Source organism: Pipistrellus hanaki, assembly GCF_964339955.1.
Source record: "Pipistrellus hanaki genome assembly, chromosome: 11".
NCBI classification, from domain to species: domain Eukaryota; kingdom Metazoa; phylum Chordata; class Mammalia; order Chiroptera; family Vespertilionidae; genus Pipistrellus; species Pipistrellus hanaki.
Genome location: NC_140513.1, coordinates 2,388,095 through 2,412,418, shown reverse-complemented (window position 1 = coordinate 2,412,418; position 24,324 = coordinate 2,388,095). Strand labels below are relative to the sequence as shown.

The 24,324-nt window shown below is 59.4% G+C and overlaps 1 protein-coding gene across 1 annotated transcript in view; it reads right to left on the bottom strand.

Moving 5' to 3' along the window:
* The window catches only part of MED27 (mediator complex subunit 27), a 110,845-nt gene that overhangs the window by 13,508 nt on the left and 73,013 nt on the right, over positions 1 to 24,324 (bottom strand). The window contains exons 4-5 of the mRNA XM_084898665.1: positions 16,031 to 16,124; positions 2,585 to 2,692 (exon numbers count right to left, since the gene is read on the bottom strand). Of these exons, the coding sequence (XP_084754791.1) occupies positions 2,585 to 2,692; positions 16,031 to 16,124 (202 nt within the window). The remainder of the gene's footprint in view (positions 1 to 2,584; positions 2,693 to 16,030; positions 16,125 to 24,324) is intronic.

The window sequence follows — 24,324 nt, the reverse complement described above, 5'->3', positions numbered from 1 at the left end:
TGTGCCAAGAAGGCCCGGCAGCACTGCCCTGGGTTTTCTGCCACGTTTACGCCGAAGAAAGCATCTCACCAGCGTTCTGGGGTCAGTGTCCGCCTCTCCTCGGGGCCAGAAGATTTCGGAAATTCATTTCCGGGAGCCACGTCTAACCCAAATGAATATTCATTAGCTCCTGCTTCTGGACTGCAAGGCAGCAGGACTATGGACTTCGCTGGCTGTGCATTCAAATGGGAGCTCCTGGAGGCTGCACACCGCTGCCCACGCCTGGGAAACTCTGACACAGTGTCCTGAGAAGGAGTGACGCCGCAGCATCGGGCCCTGAAGGCCCTGCGGGAGAAGCCAACCTCCCGTGACGGGCGGACACGCAGCCTCGGAGCAGCCTCCGGCTCTGGGCTGGCTGAGCATTCAGGGTGGGCGCATCGCCTTCCAGGTGGATTCCATCAGATCCCGGAGGACCACCTGCTTCTCACACATCTGCCCCGGGCCAGCCATCAAGCTGTCAATACCACGGCCCAGGCACAAAAAGAGCTGGTGACAACAGTGACAGGAACTTATGGAAGAGACATCAGCATCACCCAACATGGGCAGGTCAGGGAGTCTAACCACGACCCTCCCTCTGGTGGTCTCTGGTGCCCGCCCACCGTCCTGGGAAGGGAAGAGGCCCGCCTCCCCAGGACGGGGACAGGCCTACTATTTGGGAACTTCTCACTCCCACCTGGGCCTCCTCTGCAGGACCCGTCCCGCCCAGTCCCGCCCAGCGGTGCCCGCCCCGCGCTGCCCTCCCCCACAGTAACAAGAGGCCCCTGTGCTGAAGGTCGTCTGAACAGTTTCAAAGGCTCTAACAAATCAAAACGCTCCCTGCATCCAATATCAAACGGGCCGATGCCAGCTCTTGTTAGCGGAATCACTCAGCTCCCCGGCCCAGGCGCGCACGCGGCCCACTTTGAAGTGGGAGAAGCGGGATCAGCAGCACCCCGGGGACGGGCTGCCTTTGAAGGCTCCCTTTGATACCCACTCCTCTCCGCGCGAGGCTAAGCAGCCGTACGCACGTGATTGTGGGTAATTAACGGAGCCGCAGCGCGAGCGTACCCTAAATCCCCTAATGAGGCCGAGTCAGCCGGGCGCCGGCACTGCCAGGTGAGTGCGGTGTGAGCCGAGGACAGGCCTGGGCGCTGAGTCAGCTCCGGGCGCCGCCCAGAGGACACCGCGCGCCAGGCCAGTGGCCTGAGACCTTTCCCTGTTTTATTGGAGACTTAGCCCCGGGGCTTGTACCCAGAGTGTGCGCCTTGCGTGTCCTTTATTCTCTGACTCACTCTCCACTCCCTGTTGCTTCCTTTAGTCCCCGCCTCTAACAGTTCTCTCTCCCCTTTTCACCGCAGGCAAAGCACTTCACACCCCGTGGCTTTCTCATTGCACCCCCCCACCCCCACGCCACTGGGCTGTGCTCCAGGCCCTGAGGTCTATCCCTGGGACAATGAAGGACAGCTTGTGTCCTCAGGAGCCATGGACAGCGGGAGGTGTGAGCTCTGGCTCAGTGTGACTGCAGGTCTCAGTCTCCTAATCTGGAAAATGGGTCTAGGATTCAGTAACCCCTGTAGGCAAAGCTTGCTCCAGCAAAGTGCCACCAGACTAATATACGGGTACTGTTAGCATTTTTACCACCTGCAAGATAGACATGGAAAGAAATAACCATGATGCAGAGAATCGAGCCTGCAACCGAGGTTTGGGCCCTTGACTGGAATCAAACCGGGGACCCTTCAGTCCGCTGGTGTTGCTCTAACCACTGAGCCACGCCGAGGGCTGCCAGCTCTTTTTTTTGAAGAACCTTCTCCCCTCATCAGAACGTGGCTGTTGGGTGAGTGCTAGAGCGGACACACTGGGGTTCCGTGGGCCTCATGGACAGAAGGACAGCCTGGGGCAGACGGGCAGGTGCTGGGGCCCGGGGGCGTCTGGGGGTGTCCCGGCAGGAGCGCCCGTTCCGCTCGGGGAGCAGACACAATGCAGGCTGTCAGCGGCCATCAGCGTCTCTGCCGCTCGCCGCAGAGCCATATGGACAGTGCGGGGCCGGGAAACGAGGGGCTCACGGGGTGATCTTTCCGTGAAGCAAGTCACCCCCGGAGGAACCGCCTCAGGCCGGCATTGCTCAGTGGAGCTGCTGAGGACGAGCTGCTGCCTGCGCTCCGTCAGCTCCCCGGAAGCTGGGCGGCAGCCTGGGTGTCAAACTCACATTCCCCTCATGTTCCGGGAAAGCAGAATGCCGGGCCGCGGGCTATTGATGTGCTGCGCGACCGGGGGAAAAAAAAAGACAGAAAAAGGAAAAAATCCATTTCCTCGGAAGACACGTTAATGAGGCACCTGGGTCTAAGCGATGAATTAGGAATTCAGCTAAGGGCCTCGGCGAGGACAGCGGGGCCTGTGGAGGCCACGGAGGCTGTGCTGTGCCACCTCCAAGGGACTCGGCCGTGTGCGATCACCGCGGCCTCCCCATGTGTGTGTGAGCCGCTGTCCGGGCTCCGTCCGGGCTCCGCCACATCGGCCCGGGACCGGACCAGAGCACAAAGCAGAGCATGGCCGCCCGCCCGCCTACCTTGCCGTCTTCCATGAAGACGTTCTCGCTGTAGCCCTTCACGATCGTCCGGTCGATGAAGAGGCTCCGCATGACCACGATCACCTTCAGCACCTTTCCCAAGGTCACCTGCCAACACACGTGTGCAGACATGAACACCATGCCTGAACATGCAATCACACCGAGCTGGGCGAGATGACGAGAAGGCGACGCTGGGCTCGCCCTCCTGTGTCAGATGCACCGGGGGCCACAAGGGAGGCCAGAAGGGAGGCCACGAGGGAGGCCAGGGGGAGGCCAGAAGGGAGGAGGAGGGGGGAGGCCAGGGGGGAGGCCAGGAGGGGGTCTGCTGGCTGTCCTGTGCCTGCACCCCAAAGCACTCAGTAATGAACTCCCGGCGACACAAGCTCTTCCTCCTTCACTCAGAGACAGCCCGGGCCCTCTTCTCACCACGCGTGGTTTATAACTGGCTCATACCTGTCCGGACAAGCCCCACGTGCTTGCTATCTGCCGGTAAGGTGACACCCTTGTTTTCTCTGCCCAGAGAGGGGCTCCCCCCAGGCTGGCCCTGACTCGGGTGCTCCAGGAGTCAGCGAGCCGGGTTCTCAGGCTGCCGTGGCCCGTGCCCCCGGAGTGCAGGGGGACCCCGGGCAGTCTGTTCCCGTGGCCGGTCAGAGGGGACTGTAATCGGAAAGTGGCTGAATCTTATCTCCAAAGAGGAACAGAATCCTGGAAACACGTGTAAGTGCTGTTTCTCTTTTAGAACGTTCAGGAAGCACATGGATTAAAACATACAAACACAGTGAGAGTCACACATGCAGGGAGCAGTGCCCCCCTTTCCTGGGGCTCCGTAGCTCGTCCGACACCTGGATGAGCCCCTGGAGCGGGTTCCGAGGAGGCCGGCCACGGAATTGGCCAAAGTTCCCCGCTGGTCTGAGTGAGGACAAGAGCCACTCCCCCGGGCAGCGTGCAGTCAGTCCGGCGTGGCCTGCAGGGTGGCGCTGCACGTGGCCTGGCTCTCCGCTGGCCACCCTGGGGGACAGGAGGTGCTCCCAGTTTCCCTGATATAAACATGGCTGCCACACACTCCGTTCACCAAGCTTTCAAGACGTTTGGGATCACTTCTTGAGGACAGATTCGCGGAAATGTAATTATTGAGGAGAACAGTGCAAACATGTTAAGGTTCTTGATACAATCTGCCCACGTGCTGAGCACAGGGCCACGCCGACCAGAAAGGTGTGAGCACGCCCGCTTCAGCTGGCTCTCGCTGCAACAGGTGCTGTTCAAGTAAAACAGCACAGACCACCCTCCCAGGAGCACCACCTTCATTATCCCTGTAAATCTTTCATTAAAGAAGTTTTAAAATAACGTACCAATGAACGAAACAGTATAAGGAACTCCGGGGACCCATCCCAATGGCACCAATTACAACTCCCGGCAAGTCTTCCCCTCCCCCACCTACTACCCCTTCTGCGTGTGCGTGGATTTAGCTGGTTGTTTACCCTTACCGTGTTATTTTGAAACGAACAGCAGAGTGCAGTTTCCACCTGTAAATGTTTCAGGCTGCATCTCCAAAAGATACAGGCTCTGGACCAGCAGAGCATCACTGTGACGCACCCCACGTCCACTAAACCGGCCATCTCCCCGTTACCCTCGCTCGGTGCAGTGAGCGTGCTCAGCTCCGCAGCCTCCCACGCGGCACGCTCCTGAGGTTGCTGGTCCCGGGACCTGAACATGGACCCGCTGTGACTGCCCACCATCTTCTAAGAGAGACATTCTCTCTCTACCCCCCTCCTCAAGATTTGCCGACGAAACCGGCTCATTTCCCGCCATTTCCCCGGCCTGGATTCTGCTGACGCCGCCCGGCGGTGTGCTTGCCGTGTTCCTCTCACCATGTTTCCCGTAAATCGGTGATCAGGTGGCATGAGGCCTGACGGTGTGTGCGCCAACACTGCTTCCCAGGCACGTTCCGCTCCGCGCGCAGGAGGCGTGTGGGTGGGTCTCGGGGGACCGCTGACCCGGCGCTGACCCGGCGGCTCCGCACGGCGGTTCCGAGCGGCCTCTGTTCCCCTCACAGCGGGGCCGCTTTCACAGAAAGCTCCCCTCCCGCCCGGCCACGGAGCGCAGGCTCCCTCTACAGGAAAGGCGGGCACAGGCTCAATTCCTCCCGTTCCTGTCCCGTTGTTACAACAGTCCTCGGCTCACCAGCTTTCTCCCACTGCAGACGGGTTCCTTCTCCCTCATTACCCTCCGCTCTCAGACTGAACCGGCTGCTGGGGTTTTGTCTGGTGCGATTAGAATTCGTGTTGAGGCTCAAATTGCCCCGTCTGAGGCTCGTGGGCACCTGCTCAACGTGGAGTCCCTCACGACCTGGCCCCTGGCGCCTCCTGCAGTGGGGCACCTGCGGCTCCAGGCCGCCTCTCACCCCCTGCCAGGCCCGGCCCCGCAGCCCTGGTTCTGCCCTGGGAAATGGACTGAGACCACACCGGGCAGGAGCCGCAGCGGCTCCGATGGCCCAGGTTTGCTGTTAATTGTGTGAACCTGCATCAGGGGCAGAGCTCCTCCGCCTTTTTCTCATCCCGTGTCCATCTCCCTCGGGTGTGATGTGTTGGTTTAATGCATCGGCGTGCGGTAGGTGGGAATGTCCGTGAGTGTGGGAGAAGGAAATGCAGTGCGTCACACACAGGCCAATGGACGCCACCTGCAGACTGGCCAGCGCCGGCCTGGTCACAGGCAAGATGCCCAGGGATGGGGCAGGTGGGCTCCTGTTAACTGCTCTGGGAGACCACAGACAAAGCTAGTGCCAGCTGGTAATGAGGCAGGCTTGCCGTTGCCACGGTAACCCTTCTATACTGAGAGCACATTTCCAAGGAGCTCCCTCCGTACCCGTCCTGCGCCTGTCCCGCGTGTTCAAAGGAAGCCTGTGGGCCTGCCGGCAGGCTGGACCTCGCTCCGCATCGGGCGGCTGCACGCTGGGCAGCCGTGCTGAAGCCGCCCCCCCCCTCTGGTCTCACAGCCGCTGCCCGCGGGGAGTCGTCCATTAGAGAATTCCTAGTTCACCGTGGCAAGGCTCGTCGCAGGCGGGAAAGGCAGCGTGGAGCGAGGCTGAGGAGAACAGCAGAAATATTTATCTCCACTCTGCCACCAAATGCCATCTAACACAAACAGGGCAAATACGGCGCTGGATCCACCCTCAGGCTGTGAGAGACCGAGAGCTCAGACCTTGTCCCTCCGGGCGTGCGCAGGGGAAGGCCTGGGAACCGGAGCGGCGTCTGTGTCAGGACACGGGAGGCAAGCTGACCGAAGGCTTAATAGCACCAGATCCCAGGACCAGATGCACATGCGTGACCCAGCACAGAGCCACATGTGGGAAGCCAGGGCTGGCACAGTGCCTGTCATTGGGACAAAGGCGGCCCGGTGTCCTCGGCTTCAGGGGGAGGGGTGTGTTACAAAAAGAGAAGCCAACCATACAGCCACTCGCACCACCAGCCACTCACAGCCATTCACAACCATCAGCCATTTATAACCATAACCATCCAGCCACTCTTAGCCAAACCACTAGCCACTCACAACCACACAGCCACTCACACCACCAGCCGCTCAGAGATGCCCTTCTCCAGGACGTCAGAGCCTGGGTCTGCAGGTGCTGTTTTCCAGGTGCAGTTGGAAGGTGAGGGAGGGGAGGCAGACAGGCCTAGCTACCCGACAGCAAGAAGAGCCTACGTATTTGTTCTAATTCCCGAGAAAGAAAAGATGGAGTGAGTGACCCCAAGAAGCACTCATTCATTGAACAGAGAGTGCCTGTAGCAGGGGACACTCAGGGCGCTGACACAAGAGCTGTAAAGGATTAAAACATCATCTGTCCAAGGGCCCCGTCATCAGCAGAAGCCTTGAGGCTCAGGAGAGTCCATATGGCTCCTCTGGCAGAGGTGACAGAGCGACGCGTGACTGAGTAGCTGGAGGGCACCCTGGAGGGGGCGCCGCCTCGTCACCCTGTGCACGGCACCATCAGAGGCAGTGGGCTCAGCGCCTGTCCGTCACCACAGGCTGAAAGGTGGAGGCGGCCGGACAGTGAGCACTCCCCCCGGCGCTCCTCCTGAGAGGTGCTCTTAGATATGGCGACCATGTTCACTGCCACCCGGGCTCCCCCTGACTCCGGGGGCCCTCCCCCCAGTGCAGACGTGCCCTGGGCAGGGCATACCTGTGAGGCCGCACACAGACGTCTGGGCGGCTGGCTTGAGCGGCAGGTGGATGGTCTTGCTGCTGCCTGAGAGGTGATGAAGAGAAGAGGGCAGAACAGAGGCGGGGGGGAGAGGAGGGCGGGAGGAAGGGAATCACTGCCCTTTACTGAGTATGGGTTCTGCTGAGACGCCTACACGGAGAGACGGTCAAGGGGCAGCCAGGAGACGGGACTCACGGATGAGGTCCCGCCAGATGGTAGAGTTTATGGCTGACTTTCCCACGGCGGCGGGTGCGAGTTCAGCCCAGCTGAGACCTCGCCCTGAACACACCCGAGGAGCAGCATCTGGGCCCGGGCTCCGGGGCAGGAGGCAGACCCAGCCCAGGTGAGGGTGGTCCCCGCACTGCCCCGCCACCTGCCCCAAGGACTGTGGCTATGAGACAGGTCGGGGAAACCACACACACCCCCTCGTAAAGACTCACCGTGCACACTGGCAGGTTAAAGGCTCTGAGAAGGACTGCAGTCAAGGAGCCTGCCGAGCTGGGTCTAACCATTGAGTGCTTCCTGTGCACATCAACCCCCTCAGCAAACTGTCATGTTAGTACCAGGAGGGAACTCGCCCTCCGTTGCAAAGGCTCAGGGCGTCCTCTGTGCAAAGTCGCCCCCCCCGCCCCGCCCTCCTGTCCGTGCGTTCGGCAGCGCCTGGCTTTTTACCATCTCGACAGTCGGACGCGCGCCGCCTTGACCTTGATGTAGAAAATGTTCATTCAAATCAATACATAGACAAGGTCACTTTAAAATCCAATTAATATGAACGGGAAGAAGTGCCCACGCTCTGTGAGCTGGGAAGGACCCGTGGCGAGTTAGCGATGACAGAGGCCTCGCTGCGGAGGACGCGGCCACCACACCGAGAACTTTCTGGCATCTACTTACGGCGCCTTAAAATTCATCCGGTTTGTTGGGACAAATGCACTGAAAATGGTGAATTCCTGCAGCCTGATTTTAAATAAATTAAACCGGCTGCAGCTCCCCCGGGAATCCCTGGAGGACTCCAGGGTCACTGCAGTGAGGGGCAGCGATTTGCATTTATACAGAACAGTCACAGCAGCGGTGGCAATAGCCGGGACCCGGTGGCAATAACCAGGACCTGGTGGCAATAACCAGGACCCGGTGGCAATAACCGGGACCCGGTGGCAATAACCGGGACCCGGTGGCAATAACCGGAACCGGGGAACGGAGGCCCTGGCATTTCCGAGGCTCGTTCCCCCCAGCTTCCACCCAGGACTCGGGGCGCGTCCTCCTCGGGTTTGCCACCGCGACCCTCCACTCCGCTCCTTGCGAAGGAGAAGCGTGGCTGCACAGCAGGAACCGGAGAGCCGCACAGAGACGGGACGTACCATCCTCTGCTCCTCGCTTTCCCACGGGGAGCTCAGCCTTCCGCCCTGGAACCAGGCGAGCACAGGCGATGAACGACCAAGCACCCGGCGGCAGGAGGTGAACCCCCTGTGTAACCTCAGGAAGGACGGCACGTTCTGTCCGGCTGGAATGAGGTATCAGGGATGCCGCTGACAGACCGTCCACGAACCGCCTTCTCCACTTCCTTACCCCGGGCTTTTCTAAGGGGTGAAGGGGTCAGGGCTGAGCTTCCAGGGGAGCCCCACACCTCTAGGGCCGGCCGCCTCTGGGGAGCCCTCAGGGATGTGCAGTGAGAGGCTCTGCAGTGCAGGGCTGCACAGAGCATCCCGCACTGAGCCAGACAGTCACGTGAGTGCGTGCACGCTCACAGGTTACACTGCAGCAGCGAGGTAAAGCAGCCCCGCTCCTTGCGGCAAAGGGCAAGCTGCCACCTGTCCTCCCCTCGGACAGCTCAGAGGACCATTCATCTGCCTTCCTCAGTGGAGAGCGGACACAAACCAGCAGACTCCGGCCCGCCCCGCCCCGCCCCCAGCCCACATCTGCAGCAGCGGCAATGCTCCGCACACTCATTACTCCGTCATGACGCCTGTTTGTAAATAGCAAGATGAGATGCAATTAAGCCACGAGAGGCTAAATAAACACGCATGCTAATTAGGACCTTTCCGCGAGATTTGTTTTCACGTAAAGACTGGAATTTACCTTTCATTAATCTAACTTAATTGCAGCACGCACCAATAAACAGTCAACGCGAGGTAAGTGCTCTGAATGGCTCCCCCAGCAGCACAGGGCGGCCGGGATCCTGGCTTTGGGTGACAAGCCGCCGTCTGCGGAAGGCGGGGACTGAGTGGGCAGAGCCTGCTGAGCACAGGGAAGGATTTCAGCTGTAAGGCAGGTCCGGAACCATTACCATGACGCCTGAAGGAGGTCAAGGTCACAGGTCGAACTGCAGCCTGGCCGCTCTGGTGAGTCCGCGAGCTTTGCTCAGTGCCATGGTGTCAGACATCACCCGTCTCCATGTCAGCTCCTCACAGGCTCCGGGAGGGGCGGGGTCACCGTCTGGATCCATCGGTTCAATCCAGGCCCGCGCCCGGAGGAACGGCGCCCGGGCAGCGGCTGCGGGAGCCGGGCCAGGCCCTTGGCTCTGAGGCCGCCGGTGTTGGCAGGATAGAGAAGTTGGTGCTCTAGCCTCTGATTCCAGGCGTGAAAGATTACGTACAGGTGACAATGAAGCGGAAACAGAACGTGACGGAGTATCAACATCGGAGATCTCCTATGCAGAGCCTCGGGCACCGAACGATTCACTCACTCGGCAAATATCGACGGCGCCGCGGGCAGCCGGCGCGGGTCAGGCCGGAAGCCTCCGTGGGAAACGCGGCTTGTTTTGGACACTTTCCTCACAGGTTTCCTTCTCCTTCCCCATCGCTGCTGCTCAGGCACCTGCCACCTTCCTCCTGTCAAGTTCAGGCATGGCGAGGTCCCCCACCCGCCCCCCTCCCTCCGGCCTCAGCAGAGCCAGTGGCCTGGACCCTGAACCTGGAAGAAGCCCGATCCTGCAGGGTTCAAGGTGGCACGACGCTCGGGCAGCCCCCAGGGAGCTGGACCCCGCGTTGAGCTGCCAACAGCACCCGTCGGGCTCCTCGGCGCCTAAGGATAGATCAGTGCTTAGCAGGCTCTCCCCGCCAGCACGTCCCTCAGTGTACACCACGGGAGGAAGAGGTGTCCCTGTCAAACAGGTCGGGAAACCACACACACACCCCTGGTGAAGATTCACCGCGCACACTGGCAGGCTAAAGGCTCTGAGAAGGACTGCAATCAAGGAGCCTGCCGAGCTGTGTCTAACCACTGTGCTTCCCGTCACATCACCCTCTCAGCAAGCAGTGCTGCCGGAAGCCGCCTCGGGAACTGCTCTATCAGTATCAGGAGAGAACTCGCTCGTTCCATCCACCCCTCTCCAGCCTGGACGGCATTTCTCCACCCGACACCGCCCCTCACTCACTCCGCCCACAGCTGCCGTAGGAGCAGCCAGCCATGCCGCCCCTCCCCTCCCCCAGAGCCTGGGCCGGTCCCGGGCTCGCTGTGAGCGGGATCAGAGAGGCTCCCGGACGCCGTAGGTAAAAACCACCACCCTGAGATGGGTAGGCTGTGCTCCCAGTCTGGGACTCTCAGATTCACTCTTACATTCGTTTTGATGGTCACAGTGAAGCCTCTGAGAAGCCTGGTCTTGTGGCAGCACCCCCGCCAGCCCTCACTTAATCACTCTGGTGGATCGTATATAACACAAAACAGCGGAAAAAAACCGCTCTGTTAGCGAGCAGATGTCTAGCCCATTTGCAATTAATACGACCCACTTCCATACAATCAGCTGCTTAAAATTCCTGGAACAAGATGTAAAAGTGAAGATGCAAATGCTCTGATTTTAATGAGAATGAATGGAAACGATAAATCCTCTCCCTCTGAGAGGAGGTTACCGTCTACATAGAAGTCCCGACTGCACCCTAAATTTACCAGCACAACCATCGCTGGATAAAGCCCGTGGAAGGAAGAAAACAGAACGGGGAGAGTCAGAAATATATTCGGAAAGTGTTTCTACCCACCTCACATGCTATCAGAGCATCCCCTTTAAGAAGCTTTAAGAACCATCCCCTTTAAGAAACCTTTAAAGAAACCGGACTCTGCGCCACATCCCCCGGCCCACAGGTGCGAGGAGCTTCCTGCGTTGGTGTGTCCCATGACCTTGTCGCGGACAGCGCAGAGGGTGACCTGAGACCAGGACTGGGGCTGACTCCCTGGGTCTCAGGCCACACCCCAGCTCCTGCGCTCAGCGTGACCTTCTGAATCTCTGTTCTCTTCCATGAGGCGTGCTGACATCTTGCACGGGGGGCTGGTGTGAAAATCAAACTGATGAGCATATATCACAGCTCCCACCACACGGCAGGCAGAGTTACAGGGAGCAATTATTAGGATTCTACTCACGATGGCAGGGGCAGACTTTTCCGGAATCAGGACAAGCCTCACCCTTCGCTTTCCTTTCTCCCTGCGTGGAAGGCCCGCCAGCTTCCTGAAATCCCACCCCTTCCGTGAGGGTGGGGCGGCTGTGAGGTCCCTCCTGGATGGCACTGTTACTGTGTGAACTGCCCCCCACTCCCCACCCCAAACAGGCCCCCGGCTCGCTCTGGGCTGAGCTGGCCTCTAACCAGCACCGGAGTCCAGCAGTCCCTGCACGTTGGCGTGGCTTACCCACCCGGGCAGTGGGCAGCGGGCAGCGGGAGGCGGTCCTTGTTGACGTAAACAACCGGAAACTTGACTGCCACCCGCACTACTTGAGCCTGGCTTCATCCACTCGGCGGCTGCTAGCAGGCCTCCTCTGCCCAGGCACAGCTCTACACACATGACAGGGAACAGGGAGAACTGGGTAAAATTCTGTTTTGGGGCTCCCAGTCATGCAAGACGGTGGCTCAGGCTGAGCAGAAGGGCAGGGCCAGGCTCTGTGCTGCCTGGGAACCAGGCACTCAGAAGGGACTCAGTGACCGCCACGAACAGAGGCCAGCCAGCGGCCTTCACAGGCACAATCCGATCCCAGAGGCTTGGTAGTGGCTCAAAAACACCCAGAAGCGGGGAGGGGGCCGGGAATCAGAAACAACATGCACCTTGAGTCAAGCTGACAGAGGTTAGCCCTCAGCCTGCCAGAGTGTCCGAGCACCGCACTGAGCCAGCGCTCTGCTCCAGAGAGTGCATTCCTTCTAAAAGGAAATCTATTTGTATTGATTTCAAAGAGGGAGAGGGAGAGGGAGAGGGAGAGAAATATCAATGATGAGAGCGAATCATTCATCGGCTGCCTCTTGCATGTCTCCTACCGGGGACTGAGCCCAAACCCAAGCCTGTGCCCTGACCGGGAATCAAATGGTGACCTCCTGGTTCATAGGTAGACACTCAACCACGGAGCCCCCCAGCTCGGCCGGCCAGAGCCTGCATTCTCACTCCGGAAGGGGGTTGATGGTGATGACCATGGTGTAATGCCCACCACCACGCCTGTATCTACGTGCAGCCCAATTATCTCAATTAACTTTAATAAAATTCACTATCACATAACTTACATAACTAATAATGCCTCAGATCATGGCGGTGTGAACGCCTCCTCATCTTTTAATTCAGCTGGCAACCGAAATGGATTGTGTGTGTCACTTTTATTAAAACGACAACTGTTTTATCTCAATGCATGGCACAATGGAAGGATTAACTGGGGGGAAAATCAACTGTGTGGACGGGGCTGGGGGAGAGAGTAAAATACAGAGACGAACTGCTTTAAAATCAGCGGAAGATGGAGTGCGGCCCCGGAAGGTTTCAATTATTTACACGCGTGGTCCGTGCAGTGTAAATCCGGGCTAATGAGATTCAATTGCCGGGCATAAATCTGCCGAAGACAACCGTGTCCACGGCAAACAGCGGCGGCTCCGGTTAATAACTCTTCACAACAAAGATTATGAGTCGGGAAGAGGAGCGCATTCTGCTCCATGTACTGACTGCAGTGGGTGCTGGGAGAAATGGCCCCCTTTGGTCAAATACAAAGTGAGACAAGTTACAAGGGAGTCAAAGGGCCTACTGATCAATAGGGTTGTTTTCTAATAACGAGATCAGCGCCAATAATTTACACCGCTCTTTGTCCTCCGGACACTGTGAAGTCCCCGAGAAGCCTCTCTGTAGAGTGCTCCCTGTCCACCCAGGCGGCTGAGGCCATGACGAGGTGGGAACGGAGGTTACTGAGTCACTGGCCAGGCCACACACTCCTTCAGAAGCCTATCGAGGCTCTGTGCATGTGGTATGTGATATTGTAGGAGCTGTCTAATGGCATTTTATTTTACTTTAAAAAATGTTTTTATTGAGTTCAGAGAGGAAGGGAAAGAGAGAGATGGAAACATCAATGATGAGTGAATCATTGATCGGCTGCCTTCTGTACCTGCCCTATTGAGGACTGAGCTCACAATCCGGGCATGTGCCCTTGACTGGAATCGAACCGGCACTTTGTGCATCTGCGGCCAGCTCCCTGCTAGATCACCATGCGGGCTGTCCTCCACGCAGTATGTCATCAGTAGGTGTACCGGTTAGCTCCCCAGCCGCTCCCCTGAGGGTGAGCACAGCCTCCCGTGCCTCAGAGGAGCCAGTGCCAGCAAACCTCGGACTTCAGACTTCAGTCTCCTCCCTCACAGACAGAGCTCGGCCTCAGCCCAGCGGCCGCTGTCATAGCCGACAACCACCAGCACCCTGGGTGCGGGCGAGAGCAGCCCCGCGCACAGCCCCAGACTGCCCCGAAACGCTCTCCCGGGGAAGCCGGGTGGCTGGCCTGTAGGACCGCCAACATCCCTCAACTTTTACTCTTTATTTTTAAACCTCGACATTTTTAATCATAAACAAACTTCCATTCATCTCACTGCCATTGCAACACCCGTTTTTGGAAGCACTGTTGTGACGCCCAGCTTGACACACTGTCTGAATATGCGTACGTTGGACACACCTGTCCTCAGAGCAGCAGTTCTAACGTTTCGGTCTCGCTGTGGCCCTGGCACTTTGTTTCTGAGGGAAGTTATCAATATTTGCCACATTAGAAACAAAACAGAAATGTCTGAAACAGACGCAGGCCAAAGGGCATGAGGGTGCAGAGGGCACCTCACGCTGGGCAGCCTGGAAACAGTGAACCTGAACGAGAGCCAGAGGAAGGCATGTCCGCCTGGACGCGGCGCTGACTTGGGGAGCCCCGGAGCAGTCTCTGCGGCCCCTCGGCTGGACCCCCATCTGAGAAGCGCTGCCTTAAAGAATGGGTCTGATGTCAGGAAACAAATGTACAATTTTTGTGTGTCAAAATGAAGTAAAAAATAAAAGATGACTTTTCTAGTAAGTCTTACAAAATGGCACTTTCAAAACAGCATGTAACAAAGAATTCCAATCATAATCGGTGCTGTGGCTAAGTGTTGGAATCTGGGTACAGATTCCGCAAGTGGTTGCCGCAGCATCACAGAATTTTGTTTTTTAAATTAGGTATTTATTATTTATTATTATTTTTAATCCTTACCCAGGGATATATTTCCACTGATTTTTAGGGAGAGCAGAAGAGAGAGGGAAAGACAGAAAGAAACATCGATGTGAGAGAAACCCTGGCCAGGGCTCGGGCTGGGGAGGAGCCTGCAACCGAGGTAAATGCTCTTGACTGGAATTGAACCCGGGACCCTTCGGTCTACAGGCCGATGCTCTGTCCACTGAGCCACACTGGCCAGAGCAGCATCACAGAATTTTAGACTCCGGAGCGTTCCCAAGGAGGCTGGAGCTGCGCCTTGGCCTCGGCACACGGACACGGTCTGTGTCCCGCTCCGGCGCTGCCTCCCAGGAAGACGTTCTGGCACTTTCCTGGGAGCCGCACATTTGCATGCGCTAAAGCACGGCTTCTCAACCTTGGCACTGAGATGTGTCCGCGTGGCTTAAAAAAGACGTGTCATTCAACAGAAGACATGAATATGTTAAAGAGATGGAAGGTCAGTTAAAATGTATGTTTAGAAAGATTGACAAATGAGTTTTATGTTGTAAACCATGTAACATAAAGATTCAGTTACATATTATCAAGGTATCTTTCAAATATCATGGTTGAAGCTTCATCTTTTCCCTACAATTTTATACCTGGTGAATCAGTCACAATTTTTAATATATTTTAAAAATATATTTTATATATTTCAGAGAGGAGAAGGGAGCGGGAGAGAGATATAAACATCAATGATGAGAGTGAACCATGGATCGGCTGCCTCCTGCACGCCCACATGGGGGATCGAGCCTGCAGCCCGGGCATGTGCCCTGACAGGGAATCAAACCATGACTTCCTGGTTCATAGGCCGACACTCACCACTGAGCCACACTGGCCGGCAGTACGTGAGTATTTTAAATGCCGAAAGAAGCCAGCTGCTTGCTCTGGTCTCTGACTCGATTAAGCGCTTACAGTGTTTTGACTGCTGGAAGGAAATTAATAATGGGATGTTAGGCGGTAGATGAACCGAAACTAAATATCAACACAGCGAGGTTTATTTTGGATGACTGAGCTCATCTCCTCAAAGAACGGAAATAGGATTTATTCCATCATGATATTAACATCAAAGAGCCCCCCGCAGGGCAGCGAGAGCAGCCACAGCAGAGGCTGAAACTGCAGGTGCATCATCCGGGGAAGGGAGCACACAGCGGTGGCCATGACCTCCGACTCAGAGACGCCGGCGGAAGTGATGTCACTTGAATGAGCTAGTGTCCAGCCAGGAAGAAGGGAGGGCTGGGGTTGGGATTGGGGTTGGGGTTAGGCTTAGGGACAATTCTGGGATGGAACTAGTGTGGATGCCTTGTTCCTTCCCTCCCCCGCAGCGGTCCCCACTGCAGCCCCCGCGGACACACGGGAGAGAAAGATGCTGTGACCTGTCACTCGTGTGTTCACCCAGCAAATATTTACCGAGCGCCTGTGTGTCCGCCCCGCCGCTCTCGCCCGTCGCCCGCGTGAAGAGGAGGCGGAGCGTGTCTCCGGGTCAGACACAGGGGAGGGGCCGCCCCCCATTTCTGAGGGGCTCCGGAGCCTGATCCCTCTGGGCCCAGGAGGAAAGGCTGGCCAGCTTTAGATGAGCCAAACAGATCCCACCGCCTTAGAGGGAGCCACGTCTACCCCCCTCCTGCCCCTGCTGCCTGGGCAGACACTGCGGGCGGCCAGGGCTCCCGGACAGGCCTGAAGCCTGAGGCTCGCTGCTGCCCCTGGCGGTGGCGGAAAACCCAGAATCTGCCTGGGTCCACGGGCTCTGGAGTTAGTGACCTTACACCCTTTACCATGATTTCTTCCATACAGACCGTCAGGTAGAACTTACCAGAAGCATCGCTGACGTTCCATTGGGTCTGGATAACTGGATGGACATTTCAGGAAACATCCTGTCAATGCGGCTGATGACGTCATCGACATACCTACGGGAACAGAAACATCATGATATTAACGCCGCATGAACGGCGCCTCGTCACGGGAACACAGACCCGCAGCGCTCCGACTTCTGTCAGCCTCACGTGGACTAGTGGAATCCAAGGTCAGGAGGCTACAGGGATAACATGACTCTTTGCAATACTCCTTCCCCGTTCCTCCTCTTGCCTTCCAGGCAACCCGTCTTCAGTCAGGGTGAAGGTACCCTCACCCGAACCCAACCCTTCCTTCTTCCTGGCTGGACACTAGCTAATTCAACTTATATCACAATCTTTGCTTAAACAGATATTCAATGTTTACATGCTACACTCTATGTTTATTGATTTTAGAGGGAAAGGAAGGGAGAGGGAGAGAGAGAAAAACACCAATGTGAGAAACATTGATTGGTTGCCTCCCGTATGCACCCTGACTGGGGATCCAGCCACAACCTAGGCATGCGCTCTGACCGGAAGTGAACCCGCAATCCTTTGGCGTATGGATGACTCTCCAACCCGGGGAGCACCAGCCAGGGCTATACACATGTCGTTAGTAGCTGAGCTACACAGCGGCGCATGAGTACATCTATTCACTTGTACAGCTTCCTGCTCTGCCTGACTTTCACTTGGTTAGCTTTCTATGTCCCTGTTACCATTTTACCCCTGAACTCTCCACAGGACTAAACTTCTCCCACAGTCCACAGCTTAGGCCTCTATCAGCGCCACTCTTTTTGGAGCCTTCCTCCCAAAGGAAGTCCTCTGTGCTCTGGCCCAAGCGGAATCTCTCTCTTAAGGTTACAATCACAGACAAATGACTGTGATGTAAGCGCCTGGCATGGCACCTGGCACACACAGACACCTCTGAACCCCCGTGAGCCGCTTCTGCAAAAACGCCCCGTCTCGGAGTGTGAACTCCCTCCAGCCAAGGCTCACCATGGAGAGGCCAAGCGCGGCCCCGACAGGGCTGGCCTGGCTCCGACCCTCTGAGCGTGAAATCCACCAGCATTTGTGCCTGCCCGCTGCCGCAGAGGGGGTGTCTGATACAGCAGCAGAGATGCAAAACTATCCATTAAGGATTCTGCATTGGGTTTCGTATCTGTTGGACACGACAAATTAAATTACGGTCCATTAGATCAGGGACAAGGGGAGCCGTGTTCTCGGGGGAGGGGAAGATTAGCTCTCCGCTCACAACAGGAAAGGCTGCGGCCCGCAACCCAGGCCCCGGAGAGCGGCAGACAACACAGCGCCATTTGTTTAAAACGCCATCAGCTGGGGGGGCAGACAGCAGTCCGCTGGTTAACTCGCTCCTCAGGGCAGTTACCACGGTTCACAGCAGGAGCAGGGAGCTGCTCCAAAGGTGAAGGTGGGGCAGTAAGGACCGCCCGCAGGAAGACGGCAGGGATGGGGGGGAGAGGGGGAGGGGCGCTGAGGGCACAGGCTGCTGGGGAAGAGGGCGGGAGACCAACTTTGCGAAGCCTTCGCAGACTCAGCACCGCACAGCTGAGAGGACCGAAGAGGAGGCCATGGCACTCAGAGGCAAACGAGTCCAGAAAGAACAAGAGGCAGTTCTCAGAGGGAAGGCCCATTCTGTTGACTTTCAAAAAGGCTGAGGAACAGCCTAGCCAGTGTGGCTCAGTGGCTGAGCATCGACCTATGAACCAGGAGGTCACAGTCTGATTCCCGGTCAGGGCACAGGCCCAAGTGTGGGGCCTGTAGGAGGCAGCCGATCCAGGCTTCTCTCGGCATTGATGTTTCCCTCTCTCTCCCTCTCCCTCTCCCTTCCTCTCTGGAATCAATAAGAAATACAAAGAAGGCCAAGAAGCAGTGACTAAGAAACGACACCTCAGGCCACACCGTCCCTTCCAGACGTCCAGCAGCCTGCTGCGCAGCCTCAGCTCTGAGCTTCCCGCTGCGGAAGGTGGAAGCATGAGGGAAGGAGGGGGTCCGCTCACTTTATCCCTCCGATGCTCCCCGCCGGATGGAGGCACACGGCGAACCCCGCCACAGGGCACACCGGGCCACAGGACGCCGCCTATTCCTCTCCAAATCCACGCACGCAGTTTAAACCCAGTTAATTCAGACTCAGCAGGAAGAAAAATCTGCTGTCCTGTGAGAACGGAGGTCATTTGCTAAGCATATGCTAATGGGAGAGGGGCATGTTTTCTGAACGATCCTCAATCAATAGCCATCATAATCAATAGCCATCATAGCTCCGACAGCAGGATGCAAATGAGCCCGGACCTCGGCTCCCGGTGGCCTCCCGGCTGCTCTCTGTGCGGTCACCTTGAGGGACTCGCAGCACTTTCTGGAAAGCCTGTCCCTGTCATGGGCGAGGAGGCGGGAAAGCAAGCTCGGTGCGACTGCGGGACGCGTGAGGAGGGGCCGGAGTCCTGGCCGCGGGCCGCTCAGACCCCGCGTGCTCCTCGCACTTCCATCCCGTGTCCGGGAGCGCTCGCTGGTGCAGGCAGGAGGGCAGTGGCGGAGGGCAGGTTCCCGGGAAACCTTCTGCTGCCCACAGGCACGGAGCGGCCTGGGCGGCACTGCTGTTCTCTTCCCAACCGGCGATCGCAGAAGCAGCTCAGTACACTCCACCCAAAGGCTTATGAAGCAGCAATCCATCTCCAGGAGGCTGTTTTTCAGTCCCACGTCTGACATAACGGAGATGCAAATCTCCTTTTCACAGGTGACATGATGTGTTTGCCAAGAGGGGAGAGAGAGGCAGCTGCCTGCTTAACTGAGGAAAACAACGTCTGAGTCCTTGCAGCAAAAATCAAAACATCCATTTGCAAGCAGACATGGCTTTCAAAACGCAAACCACTGCTGGTGGCCTGGCAGGATGAGGCTGGCGGCATGGCGCACGCTCTCTGCGGGGGCTGCTGCCAGGCAGCTCTGCCCCGGGTGCCCCTCCTGCAGGCTGCTCCGAATGCTGCCCACCCAGCCACGCCCGCTGCCACGCAGGCCCCGCGTGCAGGGCAGGGACAGGTGGGAAGGCAGGCACAGCGCGCCCTGCCACCCGGCACTCGCCCCGCGGCAGAGCAAAGCGCTTTAATTCTACCTTTGGCTCCAGGCACACAAGCAGCACAGAGCAGTGGTGGTGAGTCACACTTGAGCAGATGCGACGCGGGAAGACTAATTTCGTGCCAAACTGAGCAGTGAGTCACCACGTGCACGTTTCTGCCCACCTGCTGCTCCTGTGCCATCCCAGAGGCCTTCCCACCAGCGCAGCCTCCGGTGGCCACGAAGGGCCAGGAGCACACACACCCCCAGGAACACGGGCCAGGTCACGGTGTGGCTCATCCGAGTATTTTCAGACAGGAATCAACGTCGAACAACAGAAGAACCCCGTTCTGCTCCGAGACTCCGCTGGACTCCCCCATCCTCCCAGGACAGCCCAGCGGCTTCTTCCCGGGGCTCTGAGGCGTCCTGGGGGCTCAGCCCAGAACCACTGCTTCCCCGTCGCTGCGGATCGGAGGCAGGCAGGCCGCGCTCAGACTTCGCACCGCCTTCTCTTCTGTTTTCCAGCGGCTGGGCCTGCTCCTTTAGACGCCCCCATTTAAAGAGCCTGGGGCCTCGGAGGTCCTCTCGTCCAGCCCCCTCAGTCTGGGGGTCCTTGGCGTCTCCATGCGGTGGTCTCCACCCCCCTGCCCACCCGGGGCTGCAGCGTCTTCACCCAGCCACCATCAGCCCGTGGGAGACACTCAGGCATTTCCTCCCAGCCCACAGGCTCTGGCGAGCCGGGGACAGAGCCCGCTTCCCTGACCTCCTGACCAGCCGCTAGCCCTTCCCGGGCCCCGGGCCCCCGGAGCGTGCTGCAGCGGAAGCACACCGCCCAGGCTGCCGGCCGCGGGCCCAGCTCCTCAGCCTCCATCCACCCGGAGACCAGGCTCAGGAGAGCTGCCCCAGTGCCAGCGCCGAGGCACCTGCTTTCTCCTGTTCCTCTGAACGGGACTGTCTTTTCCAATAAAGCTATATACTTTAATTTTAGAAACAAAGTTGCAGGAATACAGAAGGGGGGCAATGAGTCTAAGAGTCAATCTTAATGTCATGGTTCCATGATGGAGCCCAAGGTCTAGGACCTGCTTCCGTGACCTTCTGCTCCCCCTGGCTGCTCCCCCTGGCCCAGCCTCCGCCTCCGCCTCCGCGGGCCATCTGGCAGCTTGCGCCCCCCGCACCGCCCGCACCCCGTGCACTCGGCACCCTCTGCCCGGAGGATGCTGCTCACAGCCCCCCCGTCAGGTCAGTCCCGCTCCATGTCTGTGGGGTCCCACATCAATGACACTCCCTTCCCGCATCAGCCGGAGCATCTCATCTGACCCACAGCACTCCTAATTCTCTCTGGGCTCCTGTCCCCGCTGTGACTGAGCAGTTTTCCCGGTGACTGTTTAATGTCTCTCTTCCCAACAGGCCTTTCCGGGGTCGCAGGATGCCGCCCTCGATGCTGCGTCCCGCTCCCTGTCACAGGCCCGGTGCCCTCCACGCTCCCGCCACGCCCGCTGAGCTGAGCAGACAGGACGGGACGCCAGCCGCGGACCCGGGCGAGGCAGTCACGAACAGCTCAGAGGCAGGTCCTAGCAGATGTGGGGTGTGGGGAGAGTCCATTATGTGAGTCACCAAACACCAGTGACAACAGCAGCCAGAGAGCCGCACAGACAGCCCCGACGGCTCAGCCTCCGAGCACAGTGCCCGGCGCCGCCTCTGTCCGGGCAGCAGGAGCCGTGCCAGCCTAACGCCGCTTCTAACCAGCTAATTAATTCTGCGGAAACATCAGCACAAAGATGCGCCCCACCCAGCGGGGGTCACAACCCCAAAGCGATAGCTACACGGGCTATGGGAGACATTTCTAGAGACCGGTCTCCCACACACAAACCGTCCACTCCACTCATTGAAATACATCGCAAACTACTTGTTATTTAAGCCTCAGAGTAATCTGTTGGACAGATGGCTCCGTTCTCTAAAGTCTGACCTTTCCTCAAAAGAAAAAACACACCAACAATCTGGACTCCGGCCAGCGAGCCCGTGAGAGGGAGATGCTGAGCCGCTCAAACCGCTTCCACAGCCCCCAGCCCACGCCGGGCGGGCACACGGCACCGTCCACGGCCCCTGCGAGCTCGAGCCCAGGGCCTGGCTCGGTCACCGCCTCCGGGGGCAGGTGGTGCTGGGACAGTCCCTGCCCGACCTGAGTGAGCTCAGGCCTCCGGGACACCCGCCCAGAGTGGTGGCACCAGAGGCTCTGCCCGGGGGAGACAGAGCGGGGCTGGGTTAACGCCCCCACGAGGCCGCGCTGCCCGAAACTACAACTGTCCTCTCACGGGGACGGAGAACGCCTGGGAACGGAGGCCAGCCCTCTCCACTTTGTGAGATATCCTGTCATGCTGAGCAAGATTTCTGTTCTCTCAGAAAGAAGTATTATAGGTTCTAAACTGCACCTCACAAACAAGATAGATGCATCAGAGACTCAGCGGGCCCGGGACACAGGTGCTGGGGAACACAGGTGAGTGGACACAGACTCAGTGTCCCGGCCTGAGGACTCAGGGGCGGGGACACAGGTGCTGGGGTCGGCCTGAGGACGCAGGGGCCGGACACAGGTGCGGGGGGTCGGCCTGAGGACGCAGGGGCCCGGACACAGGTGCGGGGGGGTCGGCCTGAGGACGCAGGGGTGGGACACAGGTGCGGGGGGTTGGCCTGAGGGACTCAGGGGCCAGACACAGGTGCGGGGGGTCGGCCTGAGGACGCAGGGGCCGGACACAGGTGCGGGGGGTCGGCCTGAGGACGCAGGGGCCCGGACACAGGTGCGGGGGGTCGGCCTGAGGACGCAGGGGTGGGACACAGGTGCGGGGGGTTGGCCTGAGGGACTCAGGGGCCAGACACAGGTGCGGGGGGTCGGCCTGAGGACGCAGGGCCGGGACACAGGTGCGGGGGGTCGGCCTGAGGACGCAGGGGTGGGACACAGGTGCGGGGGGTCGGCCTGAGGACGCAGGGCCGGGACACAGGTGCGGGGGGTTGGCCTGAGGACGCAGGGCCGGGACACAGGTGCGGGGGGTCGGCCTGAGGACGCAGGGGTGGGACACAGGTGCGGGGGGTCGGCCTGAGGACGCAGGGGTGGGACACAGGTGCGGGGGGTCGGCCTGAGGACGCAGGGGCCGGACACAGGTGCGGGGGGTTGGCCTGAGGACGCAGGGCCGGGACACAGGTGCGGGGGGTCGGCCTGAGGACGCAGGGGTGGGACACAGGTGCGGGGGGTCGGCCTGAGGACGCAGGGGTGGGACACAGGTGCGGGGGGTTGGCCTGAGGACGCAGGGGTGGGACACAGGTGCGGGGGGTTGGCCTGAGGGACTCAGGGGCCAGACACAGGTGCGGGGGGTCGGCCTGAGGACGCAGGGGCCGGACACAGGTGCGGGGGGTCGGCCTGAGGACGCAGGGGTGGGACACAGGTGCGGGGGGTTGGCCTGAGGACGCAGGGGTGGGACACAGGTGCGGGGGGTTGGCCTGAGGGACTCAGGGGCCAGACACAGGTGCGGGGGGTCGGCCTGAGGACGCAGGGGCCGGACACAGGTGCGGGGGTCGGCCTGAGGACGCAGGGGTGGGACACAGGTGCGGGGGGTCGGCCTGAGGACGCAGGGGTGGGACACAGGTGCGGGGGGTCGGCCTGAGGACGCAGGGCCGGGACACAGGTGCGGGGGGTTGGCCTGAGGACGCAGGGCCGGGACACAGGTGCGGGGGGTCGGCCTGAGGACGCAGGGGTGGGACACAGGTGCGGGGGGTCGGCCTGAGGACGCAGGGGCCGGACACAGGTGCGGGGGGTTGGCCTGAGGACGCAGGGCCGGGACACAGGTGCGGGGGGTTGGCCTGAGGACGCAGGGGTGGGACACAGGTGCGGGGGGTTGGCCTGAGGACGCAGGGGTGGGACACAGGTGCGGGGGGTTGGCCTGAGGGACTCAGGGGCCAGACACAGGTGCGGGGGGTCGGCCTGAGGACGCAGGGGCCGGACACAGGTGCGGGGGGTCGGCCTGAGGACGCAGGTGTGGGACACAGGTGCGGGGGGTCGGCCTGAGGACGCAGGGGCCGGACACAGGTGCGGGGGGTTGGCCTGAGGACGCAGGGCCGGGACACAGGTGCGGGGGGTTGGCCTGAGGACGCAGGGGTGGGACACAGGTGCGGGGGGTTGGCCTGAGGACGCAGGGGTGGGACACAGGTGCGGGGGGTTGGCCTGAGGGACTCAGGGGCCAGACACAGGTGCGGGGGGTCGGCCTGAGGACGCAGGGGCCGGACACAGGTGCGGGGGGTCGGCCTGAGGACGCAGGGGTGGGACACAGGTGCGGGGGGTCGGCCTGAGGACGCAGGGGCCGGACACAGGTGCGGGGGGTCGGCCTGAGGACGCAGGGGCCGGACACAGGTGCGGGGGGTCGGCCTGAGGACGCAGGGGTGGGACACAGGTGCGGGGGGTCGGCCTGAGGACGCAGGGGCCGGACACAGGTGCGGGGGGTCGGCCTGAGGACGCAGGGGTGGGACACAGGTGCGGGGGGTCGGCCTGAGGACGCAGGGGTGGGACACAGGTGCGGGGACCCATCCCGCAGGGCTCCCACGGCATCTGCACACCCTTTTCCTTAAAGGCCACAGGCTCGTTTCCAGAAAAACACAAGATTCCTCCCCTCCTCCTGTTGGGTTTTTACTCTGTGACTCACAATTCATGTGCAAAGTTGCTAAGTAACAGGAAGGGGCAAATAGTACACACCTGCTTTGCATTTTATTGTTACTAATAACTAACTAGAAGGCGGACATTTTAAAAACCTCTGTTCCTGCACTAGAAATTTATTCAGGTATCTGTGGGCCCCGTTTTCCCTAAAACATGTAAGCAATGTGTTAAGCCTGGGAAAGAATTACACTTTCGTTGAACACCCCCGTCCGCTGCCAGCTCTCACGTGTCATGGAGAAAAACACCCAACCAGGAAAACAAGGAAGACTGACAGGTGCTCAGCCAGGCATCCCGGCGGCCTGGCGAGGGAGCCTTGGGGCTCAGGCGGCAGTGAGGATGTGGGAGCGGTCACGTCACAGGGTGAGGAAGGGGATGGGACAGACGACAGGCCGCCTCGCCTGGGGGCCAGCTGAGGAGCTGGCTCACCTGCCTGCGTCTTTGGAGATGGCTGGGAAACTGAAAAATGTTTACGTTAATTGAGGGCACAGTGATATGAATATTCTAAATTGGTAACAAGATAAA